Genomic DNA, 13,940 nt, shown 5'->3' on the forward strand with positions numbered 1-13,940 from the left:
ACACAAAGAACTTACCTCGCCTCAATTCCTTCATGCGGGTTAGCACAATTTGTATCACATAATCTCAGGTAGTAATAATAATTCAAACAATTGGAACGCCATCACTTTCATATAAATCACGATCGCACTTAGCACGCATTTTAATTATTATTCACCACCACACAAGGGCATAGCCTACTCACAAGTCGGCTATCTATTTATTAACATTACGACATTTCGAGAAGAATAAAGGTCCAGTCGGTCTCGCCACTACTGCGACAAAGCCACGTCATTCTATCGACGGCATTTCTAGAAGAATGAAGGTCCGGTCGGTCTCGCCACTCTTGCGGCCAAGCCACGTCATTCTATCGACGGCATTTCTAGAAGAATAAAGGTCCAGTGGTCCCGCCACTATCGCGACCCAAGCCCGTCATTTGTCGACAGCATTTCTAGAAGAATAAGGTCCAATCGGTCCCGCTACTGCGACAGCGCATCATTCATCGACAAATCTTGTGGACAGGATTTGGCACCTCAATACAGAATTGAACCTATAGCACCATGTCTTCCTTAACAATCAAATAGTTCCTCATTCTTTGTGCTTTTTATTTCTGTGCCCTCATTTTTGGGAGACCTTCATAAAACTATTTTGTTTTTTGTTTTTTTTAATCCCCATTGAATACATCATTCTCAAAAGAAAGAAAAGGTGTCTAGTTTGCTCACAGCGTTGCTTATACTACTTTACACCTTGACAAACTGCAAATTTATTGAGCATTTGTTTAAAAATGGAGCATATAGATAAACCAAATTACCTTTTCTTTCATATGCATGACTAGTGCCAAGTGATGTTGCAACTCGAAATTACATATGTAGATTTAAGTCTCGGGACACAAAAAGATGATTGATTGCTATATATGCTCTCACTGGAAAATTTTCAAAACTAAATTGGATGGTGCAAATGATGTTTTACAGGCCTTGGCATTAGCTTTTCAGAAATTGCGAGATCCAGTTTACTCTGTTGTTTGAGGCTTAGAGATGTAAACTTATTTGTAATGTGTATTGAAAGACTTCTTTTGCAGTTTCTTCATTTTCCCGTTAGTCAACTATTGCTTTTACTTCAGTAAGTCCTTGTATATCTCCGTTAGGGCCATATGAATGACATAGAAAGTTTGGAATAGAAGGTTAAATAAAAGACTTACGGTTCTAAGTTACTGAAGGCATTGTTGTCATTTCAAAATCCGTTGTAAAAGTTCAAGTTCTTGTTTCTGGATTTGAGGATTATGAGTGAATTGAATTACAAGATTTAGTTCGAAAAGTGTCAAGCAGAAGATTACATGCATTGCGCATAATCCTTTATTCAAAAATGATAAATCATATGAAAATGAAGAAGGTCCTTGGTTTCTATGTTTTCATCAGTAAGATATTCGTTATAGTAATGAGACAACAGAGATTATGCTAGATTTCCAACATTGAGCTATTATGAAAGCTGAAATACCTTTTAAGTAGTGATATAATTTGAAGAATAGTCTGATAATACTCTGCTTTCTTCTGAGTATTGGCATGTTTGTTTTACAGTAGACAAAGCCGAAGAACCTGCAGTTACTTGATTTACCTTTCCCTTTGTGCTCTCTTTTGTTCTTTTAGGAGATTTGACCCAGTTGATTAAAGTACACAACTTAAGCAACGATGAAATATGAGATGAGAAACTGTGCTTTGACAGATGGTGCAAGGAGACCCCCTTAATGCCTTAATCTTGACTTTCAAAACCAACTCAATGTATTTGAATTCTATATGTAGGCATAAACTGTTTCGGCAAACTCAGTGTTGTTCTTGTCATGACCCATCTCTACCAACCCTATTCCTTTAGAATTTATGTGTATTTTTAAGGGAAATGTTTTATTTGTCTCACTTCGTGCATTTTTCAATATTACCCTTCCTACTCACTGAACTCATTTTATCAAGTAAACACCCACTTCATAACGATCGCTATATTTACTCCATTGAATAATCACCCAACTCCTCTTAAAATGTTTCCTTTTTTCTTCATATGCAATCTCTCACTATTGCGTGCCTCAGCACTAGTTGAATAAATACTAGAAGACTTATGCCGCCCAAGGCACGAGCTGAATAAGTGAATAATTAACTTCCTTCTCTACTAACAAATGAAAAAAGTAGCCTTTTTCTCACATAGATCTACTGATATTTGGGAACTAGATGAATGTTTGATTGAAGGCCAGCTCACGTTTGTCAAATTTTGGCTTCCATCTTTGTAGGTGACTTCACCATATGGCAACAATCTACACCACAAGGAGAATGTCACTCATGGTCAATTTGCATTCACAACTACCGAAGCTGGCAACTACCTGGCCTGTTTCTGGGCGGATGGTCATAATCAAGGAAGTGGAGAAATAAGTGTCAGTATTGATTGGAAAACTGGAATTGCTGCGAAGGATTGGGAATCAGTTGCAAGGAAAGAGAAGATTGAGGTAAGGACTGTGGTTTCTTGTTTAAATGGCCTGCAGTATTTCCATCCTAAAGGTAAATATTAGGAGATGATGCCTCTATATAGGGACTAACTCTTACGTGCCTCAGGAAGAGAATCTCCAACAAACTGGATTGTCTCCTAGACTCCAGAAGAATTTAAAATTTCATACATTTGTTATGTCATTGTCTGTATGTTTCTAACATGTGGACAATTAAAATCACAAATTGACTTCTTTTGTATTAATTTTCATTGGAGATTCGTAACTTGATATAGGTTGCACTCTTAATGTGCATTTTGATGAAGACTAATTGTTGTTAAAGACCCTGTGTAGATGTGGTATCTATGGCATTCTGTGATGCCTTAAAATAATAGTTATCTAATTTGGTAAGTGACTGTTTCTGTTGTTTTTTCTTAACATGAAGTAAAGTGGTGAATCTTGTTAGAAGGTGGACTATCTCTATTTTGAAAGACGACAACTAAAATATTGTCCCTGAGCCCTTTCTTTGTCTATTTTTTCTGGGATATCCGTTGAAACTCCAAAATCCCGTGGGATTTTCTTCTGACAGTGGCTTTCTCAATGTTTTCTCTTTAATGTTCTACAGGGCGTTGAGCTTGAGCTCAAGAAACTTGAAGGAGCTGTGGAGGCCATACATGAAAATCTGTTGTACTTGAAGAGCAGGTAATTTTTGTATTTCTATTTGATATTGATAGCCTCCTTTCACATTTCATAGTATTGTCCCTTAATCATTGCCTGTAATAACAGAGAAGCAGAGATGAGAATGGTGAGCGAAAAAACCAATGGTAGAGTTGCCTGGTTCAGTATAATGTCCCTGGGTCTATGCATTGTTGTTTCAGCCTTGCAGATTTGGTACTTGAAGCGATTCTTTCAAAAGAAGAAGCTTATTTAAGCGGAGACTAGCCACGTCACTGGTTAAAAGTGGATTCCTGAGACTTTTTGATTATTTGTTGCTATCGTAGTGTAGGAGGAGAAAAATTTTGACACAGCAAAGGACTAGATTTCACTGTTATAACAAGTAAAAATTATCCTCATATCCTGCAGCAATGCACTCGTTTGTGGAGGCCCAATTTTGCTCTTCAGGTTTAAAGGCCTGATGATATGCATGCAATACAGGCATCAATTGTCTGATTGCATGGTAATCCGGTCTGCTGTTAAGTTGGATTGATGATATTGACATTTGAGAAACGGTCCAAAATGCGGGGAAAGTTGTTGTGCTGGGGTCTGTTTCTTTCAAGATTGCCCATGATTTTACCTAAGAATGGTAGTCCAAAACATTGAGGAGCAACTTTAGTAGGTCAAATGCTTAAAGAGTCTAAAAAATGTGGCAACGGGCACGGTTTAGCTTGCCAAATTGATTTCAGTGTTGGTGATTTGGAATAGGCAAGGATTGAGGGAAACGAGTGATATTGGCTAGTGCAAATTCCTGTGTTACCATGTCATTGAGAAACAAATGATTTTTGGTGCCGCAGTCACTTAAAACAATCTCATCGAACACCCACAAATTCCACAAATTGGTGAAGCGATTGAGTCTGAGCTTGTAGTTTGTACAGGTGATTCTGACCCTTAGCGGTTCGCATGCGATTCATGAACTCGAAATTTTCTTGGACGTTTTCACTAACGAAACCAACTTTGGGGGTTCTCTTCCTTTTTGACCTTTGGGGTCGAGAGTGTGTTTCTTTCCTTTTGATACCTTAAATTAAGGAAACCAAACAAACGCTCGCTCGAATCATGCAAACCTTGGGATGTTTTAGATGCGGTATTTCGTGAGCTTCGATGGCGGTGAGCTTTCATGGTGGCAAACAGTTCACGGTCAATTCGTTAAACAACATTCAAACAGAGAGAGCTAAATCTTCCGGTCCACCCTTTCAAGAGCATTTCTTGTTTTTCCTTTGTTCTATCTCTCTCTTTTTCTCTCTCTTTTTGGGTGTGTGGCACAAACCTATTTACTCTATGTGAGTTTTGAAATTCAAGAATATAACGCTGAAATTGAGATAAACAACAGACTACAATGAGATGAGAATCCTTACACTTTTTAGTCGGCTCAGCCGAAATTCAAGAATATCTTGTTGCGGAAAACTTGCTCAACTCCTCTTCTGCTCTGTCTTGCCAGTTTGTCTACTTTGCTCAACAAAATCAGAGTCCACATAAGCCGAATAGAAGTCGTCTGTTGGCCCGCTATGTCGAACACTTTGGACTCTTGAATTACATCCTCCATGCTCACACCCTTTTGATGCCTAGATTCTCGAACTGCTTTCATGTTTGATTTGAGCAACATTCCCAGGAGATCATTTTCATCTACTCCTTCCTTCATTGCTTTCTCTCTTTTGGTCATTACTTCTTTCAGCAATCCTTTAACTTTTATGGTCGATTTCTTTCATCCTCTTGTGCAGTTTAATCGGCAAAAAGGGTGCATCTTTTTTTTTTTGGCAAGTCTACTTCAGGATGAAAACTTTATACGTTGCATACACTCAAATCATTTTTATCCATTCTGTTGAGTTGAGAAGTTGGAAAAAGCAATCTCCCTATATACAATCTTGCAATCACAATCCAACCACTATCCATCATTTGCAAAATCATAAGAAAGTTGTCTTCATAAATTTTTCAAGTTCCTTGTGTGGCAAGATGCTTAAAGATCCGCACATGATTTGCAAAACAATTACAAAATTTTGAAAGGTCGCAATTGACTGTAGGGTAAGGATTGAGGATGTCAAACTAAATTCTGCTACTCTGTTTTCTGGTTACATGCTTTTTAAACAGTTCCACTATATCAGGATAGGCTATTGCCTTAATCATCTTGATGAACCTCCACCCGAGGGTACTATATAAAGGATAAGAAATAATGTATATATATAGAAAATTGTTAGGTGATTTGTGATTTAATCCAAACATCTATGTTTGTTTAGATTGGTTAATATGTGAAATTTTTTTATAGGTTCTATATCTCTAATGTAATCATAAAACTAGTTGTGTGAAATTATCTAATACAAAGTATAATAATTCAAGAGTGATAATGATAATAAATAAGAAATGAATTAGGTGAAGAAATGAAATATAGATGAAGATTAAGCTAATTATGATTTCAATTATAACATAATATGAAATGTAATTAAAATAACAATGTGATCTCACGTAGGGGCGGTAGTTCGCACTCGAATAAAGATCCCACTGATATGCATAAGTAGTAATTAATATAACAATGTGATCTCATGAAGGGGCGGTAGTTCGCACTCGAACAAAGATTCCACTAGTATGCGTGAACAGTAATTAATATAATAACGTTATCTCATGCAGGAACAATAGTTCATACTCGATGTTGCAACCAAAATTTCGGGCGAACCAACTAGGGTTTGGCTAATAGATTAATAAGCCTAAATTTAGCTCGGGCTCTCTCAAGCCCATACCAATTCGCGACTTAAGATTAAGTTCTTAACATGCAAATGATTTTTCAATTAGGAGTTGTCACTAATCAGTTTACGGTAGATCGATTAGACACCTAAATAAAATAATGGGAGAATTATTTTACTTCTATGAACTAGAGACTTTGGGTACGGAGACTTGGTTACACAATACTTTTCTAATGCCCTTTCGATACCTTTCCCTTTTTATTTCAAAAAAATGTTTTGTAGGTAGCTTGAATTAATTTTAATTAACTTTCCTAACATGTGAGGTGATTATGCGGGTGTGCAAACCACCAATTTAACACTCAAGAAAGCAAATAAAAAATGCAAGACTTACCTCATAGCAACGATCAGAATTCATATCAACAGTCCTAGATATGATTTCTGATTAACAAACAATCACTCAATTTTTGTTTTTTCACCTATTTAATGAGAATCTAATCTATATGCAATGCAATGTTACTAATCTAACATGAAGTGATATGACATAGCAGTATAGCCTAAACTATATGACATGAGTAAAATAATTCCTAAAGAAATGCAATAATCAAATGTGCAATCTAAATTAACCTAATGACTTAATTCTAATGACGGGAAATTTCTAATTAAATGGACCTAGCAATAATCACTAAATGACGTGCATTTTATGAACCTAATTCTATATGACATGCGCATGATTTTTCTATTCTCCTAAAAAGCATGCAATCTATCTAGGAGAAATTATCTAAACCTATAATTAATAAACATGCAATCTTATCCCAACATGCAATGACGTATAAAGAGTGCCCTAATTCTAGTTTTTCCTTTTTCTTTTTATGAAATTCGAAATTAAAATTGTCAAATAATTAAACGTGCAATTAAAAAAAACTAACATCCTAAATGAATGCATTTTTTTTGGATTTTTATTTTTTCAAAATTCGAGATAATAAACCTCCAATTCTAGATATGCAAAACAACCCTAAGATGAGGAGTATTCTAAAACGAATCTAATCCTATTTCAATTATTTTTTTTGGATCTTTCCTTTTTACGAAAACAAAGTCATCTCAAACCACACGACGGCAAATCAGAGTAAGATAAGATTGATATCCAAAACTTGACAAACCATATCTCGCGCATGAGATCGGGTTGGTCAATTTTAAATAAACCACGAATCGAATCTTGAGCATGAGATTGATTGGTGATTTTCTAAGCGATTGTGAGCGCGAAAATCGGACTGTCAATCCTTAATTTAAGAGTCTACTTCATGTCAGGAAATCTCAATCTTACATCCAGGGAATATTTCAAGTAAAGAAAGAAGCACAAAAAAAAAAAAAAATACCTAATTGGGATTTTTCCTAAATTCGAGTTAATCAACGGCGGCTCAACGTGGCCTGGCGTGGTTCGACAAAGGCTGTTATGGTGGTGGGTCACCAACGGCTTCGGTAAGGGTGATGGGCACGGTCGCCGGAGCTCCGGTGAGGACTGGCGGCGGGTGGAGGCATTGGGTCGCTAGTCGGAGCGGCATGGGCGGAGGGCTGTTGACACGGATAAAGTAGGGACAACAGCAGTGTCGCCAAGGCGGAAAGGGCCGCGATTCGGCTCGGGTCTAGCTTTGGCGAAGGCAAGGCGAATGGGTTGAGCTGCAGGTCCCAAGCGAGGCGACTGGCTTGGGCTACTAATGTCGCGGGCTACTTGCAAAGTTGTAGCGGAGCAGAGGTGGAGGCACGGCAACGGTCGGAGTCCGGCTCGGGATCCGCCGACGTCGGGCTCGTGTGAATTGATTCGAGCGGTGTTCGCGAGGGACGGCGGACGAGGCGTGACAGAGTAGTGATGGCGAATAGACTACAAGCGGAGTGCGGCGAGGACGGGGATGCGGTCGGATGGGTGGCGGCTTTGGTGTAGCAGTGAACAAAGTGGCGTGCTCAGCAACCCCAGCTAACCCTTCCCCATTGTCGTTGGCCCCGCTTGATGATGGTGAGGAGGCAGCGAAGGAGGGCTGAGCCCTCAGCCGCCTGCAATCTTCATATTCTTCCTCTCTCTCTCTCTCTCTCTAAGAATAAAATTAGTTCGAAATTTAATTTAATTAAAATTTATATTAATTATCTAGCCATGTCAGCAAAACAATGTCATTCTACAATCGTCTCGTCTCGAAAATCATCACGTCAGCATTTTGATCGGATTTTCTCGCCGTTGGCACTTAACGATTCATTTTGCTTTGATTTTGACACTTCAGTGTTACTTTTGTAACTTTTGACATTTAAATATTCCTTTGTGTTAAGTTTTAGCACTTGAAATGTCCGGCACTCTCAAATGGCAACCGGATTCCAAATATCACTCATACGCTAGTATATTGCTACCTAAGTACACTCAAATCATCATCATCCACTCTATAGATTTGAGATGCACCAAATATGCACGAATGCATTTCATGTAAGTTGCATGAAAAATGCATGTGGGATGCACGTGATATGCACGAACTTGTAGGCTGACGAAGCTTTAGGTGATCGGTGAGCTTGAGGTATTATTTGAGATAAGGTTAACCATTTCCAAGTCTTCTTTGGGTCAAAGGTCCACTTTGAGGAGGTTTCTCCTCAGGCATATATTTGAAATTTTCCCAATTCTATATATTGCCCATTTGGGTACTTCAGGTGCTTGACCTAGCGAATACATTGTTCATTGTTTTATTTTTTATTTTTTATTGAGTTTGTCGAATCGATAATATCATACCATTGGCAAGAAAAAATCAATTTTGTCTTGACTTTGACGGCATGCGTACTGTATTTGTTGATGAAGTGATGATATAAAGGGAGAGCGTGAGTTGGGATGCCTTTGGAGAGAGGAGTAATGGATTGAGATTGAGTTTGCTTGGTCATTCTCATGATGTCTCTTGAAACAAAAGCTGGTAAGTAGTTCCGTTTAGACCTTGCCATCTTAGACATCTTTCTACCTTCTCTGGCCTCAATCATGATGGGACATTGAAATGATCTAAAAATAAGTTTTGGCATTAAAGCGAGCGTTATATAAAAGTCATGACATTTTTAGGACCCTTTTCCCAATTATTGAAAGAGTGAAAAAATGTTCAATTCTTTCTAGAAAGGAGTTTAAGGAGTGGTAAAAAAGATGATACTAGATAGTTTATTCTCTATTTAATTAAAGTTATAAATCAACTTATCAATTGATTATGACGTTGCACAAGGGATGAAAAGAGTCACACTTTCCTCTAGAGCATGCATGAAACGAAGTCTATATTATTAAGCTAGAACTTGCGCTCTTTTTGTCTCACTTATAAAATCCCAATACTACCCTTGTATTTGACAGTAAGATACTAAGATACTCTTTTTTTACAATCAAGAAGGCATCATATGTTTACATGACTAATAATTTATTCTCAGCAAACGGAATGAACCGTTTAATGCACACAACGAAGCAAACAAGAGCACAGAATCTGATCAAACGGAATGAGGGATGATCATAATAAGGGGACCAAAACCTGTTGTGTACCACTTGGCCCTGCCCCATTTCGATTTCTATTCAATAGTGATACAGACTTAAGGTTTAGAAAGTACTTATTCTCTGAGAAATCATTCTGATGGCTCGTGCATGAGGAGGTGAAGCTCCTGTGGAAGAGAAAAGCGTCAAGCTCTCGAGCTGCATGAGGTGTGATGAAAAATAACCAAAAGATTTGTGCAAAATTTTGTACTTAAAACATAATCAAGTCAATCACGTGGAATATGTCAAGTCAATCACTATGGTGCTAAAACTTTTCAAACAATCATCTTAATGCCACAACTTTTTAGGGGATCACTAAGTGTTTCTGGCAACTTAGATTGTTGGAAAAAGACTTAAATATTATTTTAATAATGTAGACTTGCTCGAGTTATTTAAATGGATGCTTTTAAAAAGTTTGGACACTAAAATGATTTCTCATAAAGTTTTGGCATCAAATTGATTGACCGCATGGTTTTGACACTAAACTCTATATTAAGTGTGACCTACTTCACTGCTCAAGGGGGCAATACATTTTTTGCATCAATCACGTTAGACTTTTTTTTCTGACTATCATGTTAAAAACATAAATTTTTCTGAAGTACACTTTTTCATATGCATTGTCATATATTGGCCAAATGTCATATAAAAGCACCAACTTATACCTCAGGACAAAAATAGTCTCGAATTACTCGAAAAAAGCATGACGGAAAATGTCCAGCGGATATAAAGAAACGACTTTACACCCTCTAGAGAAAAATAACCCCATGTTCAAATGACCCATAAAAAGGCATGAAATTTTACTCAAGCGACAAAAATATCCATCATTGGTTTTTTCGTCAAATTTATTTGGCATCTCACGTGACCAATGATCGTTCGTGCACAATAGACATGTAAACTGAGCCAAAACAACCCTGTCACTTAGACTATAATGGATTATTTGCTCAGTTCGCTTAAGTAGAGATCATTTGGAACCCTAATTTGCAAACTCAAGACTCTAACCAAACTTCACGATTTTCCAAAAATCTAAAAATTAGCTCAAAATGTATATTTAATAAAACCATACTTAGTGGACTCATCTTGTGGCGAAACCCTTCCCATCTAATCTACAAATTCGATTGGGGGCTAAACTCTTTTTCTCTTTGTTATCTATAAAGAATGAACCAAAATACTACTGAAACAACGTCATCTTAGATGTCTACGTTGTTGATTTGGCTCAACTGATGTGTCCATGGTACACGTCAATCATCAGCCATTGTAGACGAAGAATAAGCTTTTTGGTCAGAAAAGCTATGCGATGTTTTGGTCGCTCGAGCAAAACTTTGTGCTTTAATTTGGGATCATTTGAAAAATGGGTTTAGTTTTGTCCTAAGGATGAAAGCTTGTGCTTTTCTTTTATTCGGTGGATATTCGCCCTTTAAGCGAAAGTTTTTGCTTTCTTCGAATCTTTGAAAACTGGGGTTATGTTTGAGTTGAGAGTACAAATTCATGCTCTCTCTCTGTTTTTTTTGTTTTGTTGGTATTTTTGGCCGTCAGTTCACTAGCAAATTGTATTCTTCAAATTCGTGCAAGTTGACTGCATGAACAGGAGCAAATCTTACAGAGCGTGCTGCCATCATGAGAGGAAAAAATACAATGGGACGTGGTCTTCATTGTGTTTCCGTTGCTTCTTATTCAGTCAAGTGCAAGTACTTTCGTGCAGTGTTTTCTTTCTCTTTCTAATACAAGCGACTTTACAAAGAGTATCCGTGCATCCGATGCATCTTTTTTTTTTTTTTGGGCTAATGATGCCTTAGAGTTTCGAAGGCACCAAAGAAGTAAGACATAGTTAACTAGGTCAATCCAAGAAGAGCATGCTGGTGAGTAGTGAAGAATTAAGAAAGAGGAGGTAAAACACATTTAACTAGCTTGAGAACCACTTTTCTAGTCAAGAAGGCATCATATGTTAGATGACTTTTGGTTTATTCTTTAACACACATAACAAACTGTTTTAGACACGCAACGAAGCAAGCAGAGCACAGAATCTGATTAAATACGATCCAACGATCCGATTCTAGTCAAGATCAAGGGGACTCCATACTGGGGACGAGAAGTGAGCATAGGAATAGGGGCATGCTTGTAAGAAGGAGATAGCTGCACTGAGAAATTCTGCAAAATCAAAGTCAGAGCGACTTTGGCTTCAGTGAAAGAAAAGTTTTGGCCAATGCAATTTCTTGGACCCCAACCGAAAGGGAGAAAGCAGAGCTTGTTCTTGGTTGCTTTTGAGACTCCCTCGGAGAATCTCTCTGGATTGAACTCTTTGGCATCATCACCCCAATTCTCTGGATCATGGTGGATCAGGATCGTTGGCACAAAAAGCACAACTCCTGGAGGTACTTGTATATCTCCCAACTTGGTTGTCTTTTGAACTGTTCTCATCGTCATAAAACTAGGCGGATATAACCTGAGCACCTCATTCAGTATCATGCTTACCTGTACAAAAATCAAGTTGTGGTCAGCCTGTTTTTATTCAAAAAGACATTGAAAATGTAACAATTAAATTATCTAAACCTTGCCTAGTGGACCAAATTTATCAAACTTAATATCATTTCTGTGATCTACGTTGTAACTTCGAATGGGAAGGCATAATCCATATGTCCCCATTCTCCATCGCCTAAATATATATATTTTCTTTTGGTTCAGGGGAAGGAGTGGGGAAGAACAGCAATTAGATTTCAGGTCACAACATTTTCCTTCAATTTTTGGCCTTCCATTTTCATCTGTTCTTTCTTTTTCCTTTTTCTCTTTTTGCAAAAAACTAGTATTTGATGCGAGTTTTGAAATTCAGGAATATATGTCTTGAAATCTAGGTAAACAGCAGACAACAACACGATGTGAATCCTTACAATTTTTAACCGGCTCAACGCATCAAAATCAGGTTTGTTGTTGCCAAAAACTTGCTGGACTTCCTCTCTTGCTCTGTCTTGCCATTTCTGGTGCTTGCTCAACAAAATCAGAGTCCAAGTAATCAAAGCAGAAGTTGTCTCTTGACCTGCTAAGTTGAATGCTTTACACTCTGCAATCACATCCTCCATGCTCATGCCCTTTTGATCCACGGACTCCTGAATTTCTTTCATGTTTGATTTTAGCAACAGTCCCAAGAGATCATCGTCATCTGCTCTTCCTTCCTTCATTGCCCTCTCTCTTTTGGTCACTATGTCTTCCAACAATCCTTCTACTTTGCGGTTGATTTCTTTCATCCTCTTCCGCAGTTTGGTAGGCAAGAGGCTGCATTTTTTATTATAAGAAAATTAGTTTCAAGATGAAAACTTCACTCAGTAATTTAGTTTCTACAAGTTATAGGTGTCCCGGTACATAAATGAACTCAACCAATTTCATCCATTCTATTGAGTTTAGAAGTTGGAAAGCAGCAATCTCAATGAGAGCTCGACAGAAGATTTGCCTTACTAAACATTGTTTTGACAGGAAAAAAATTGCAGCGTGCTATGCTACCTTGCAATCACAATCCAACCACTATCCATGATTTGCAAAATCATAAGAACATTGACTTTAGAACTTTTCAAGTTCCTTGTGTGGCAAGATGCTTAAAGATTGATCGACACATGATTTGCCAAATCACGAGACAATTGTGGAAAGTTGCAACTGACTCCATGTATAAGGATTACGGAAGTCAAAGTGAATTTTGTTTCTCTTTTTTCTTGTCAAATGCTTTTGAAACAGTTAAAGATGTTTGGATAAATTATTGCTAAATCATTCTCCACTCACCTCCACCCGGGAATAAACACGAGCTGAAGAATCTTGCTAGTGAGGGCAATTTGTTCTTGTTGAAGGGGGAGGATACTCATGACTTGGTCGTAGGTTACACCGAAAGCAGCTCTACAGAGTACATCACCTGTCAAATGCTGAAGGTCAGGCCAAACATCCACTTCGCCTGCCAAACTTTGCTTCTCCCATCCCCTAATCATCTCCTCGCAACTTGACAATGTTGCAGTCACTACATACTGTAATTATTTAACAATTAGAAAGCTAAATGAATCGAATGTACAAAGTTTTTACTTATCAATTATTTTAAGTTCCATTAGATGTTGCGGCTGGTCAAGAAACTATTAGCTGCAAGCAGTAATACCTTCAACTTCTCATAGTGAAAAGCCGGGTTGATGATCTTTCTATGTTTGACCCATTTCTCACCCTCAATCATGACGAGCCCTGATACTAAGAGATCTTCCATGGCCTTGGGATGTGGCTTTTCGAACTCATTGATCCGTGAAAATATTTGTTTCAACATGTCGGAGTCCATGATGGTCAATACAGGCGTTGGCCCAAACCATGTAAAGCAAAGCTTCCTGCAACAAATATTTTTACATAATTTATTGACCATCGGCCGCTTCATAGCTGTCATTCATTTTTCACGTTACTTTTCCTAAAATCGACACTAAATATTGTAAAATTTACATTATTGCAGGATTTGTTCTACTTGCCTTTTCATGAATATATCTCGATTGAAGTGCTGAAAAGAGACCAGAAAAATGAATATTCTTTAGCAGGTTTTTAGCTAAAAAAAACAGCTTCTAATGAGTTGAAATTGTATACTGTTTC

General features: G+C 37.7%; 1 protein-coding gene and 1 non-coding gene across 2 annotated transcripts; one reads left to right on the forward strand and one right to left on the reverse strand.

The window, feature by feature from the left end:
• Positions 1 to 1,428: 1,428 nt before the first annotated feature.
• Positions 1,429 to 3,547, forward strand: LOC104452710. The gene is made up of 3 exons (XR_005553192.1): positions 1,429 to 2,462; positions 3,064 to 3,140; positions 3,225 to 3,547. It is a non-coding gene; the product is annotated as an uncharacterized LOC104452710 (transcript).
• A 7,684-nt stretch (positions 3,548 to 11,231) lies between these two features.
• On the reverse strand, positions 11,232 to 13,681 carry LOC104452714 (cytochrome P450 CYP72A219). The gene is made up of 4 exons (XM_039316799.1): positions 13,471 to 13,681; positions 13,110 to 13,345; positions 12,230 to 12,611; positions 11,232 to 11,816 (listed from the first exon to the last, which is right to left on the reverse strand). Exons 1-4 carry the CDS (start codon positions 13,639 to 13,641, stop codon positions 11,373 to 11,375), a joined length of 1,233 nt encoding a protein of 410 aa, XP_039172733.1. The 5' UTR covers positions 13,642 to 13,681; the 3' UTR covers positions 11,232 to 11,372.
• Between the last annotated feature and the right edge of the window lie 259 nt (positions 13,682 to 13,940).

Source organism: Eucalyptus grandis, chromosome 7, assembly GCF_016545825.1.
Source record: "Eucalyptus grandis isolate ANBG69807.140 chromosome 7, ASM1654582v1, whole genome shotgun sequence".
NCBI classification, from domain to species: Eukaryota; Viridiplantae; Streptophyta; class Magnoliopsida; order Myrtales; family Myrtaceae; genus Eucalyptus; species Eucalyptus grandis.

What these genes read in the sequence shown, in the direction of transcription:
- LOC104452714 (XM_039316799.1), bottom strand. Translation starts at nt 13,641, where the DNA reads ATGGACTCCGACATGTTGAAACAAATATTTTCACGGATCAATGAGTTC. An exon ending in TTCACTATGAGAAGTTGAAG is followed by an intron (nt 13,346 to 13,470) that starts GTATTACTGCTT and finishes AAATAATTACAG; the next exon opens with TATGTAGTGACTGCAACATT. An exon ending in GTGTTTATTCCCGGGTGGAG is followed by an intron (nt 12,612 to 13,109) that starts GTGAGTGGAGAA and finishes TAAAAAATGCAG; the next exon opens with CCTCTTGCCTACCAAACTGC.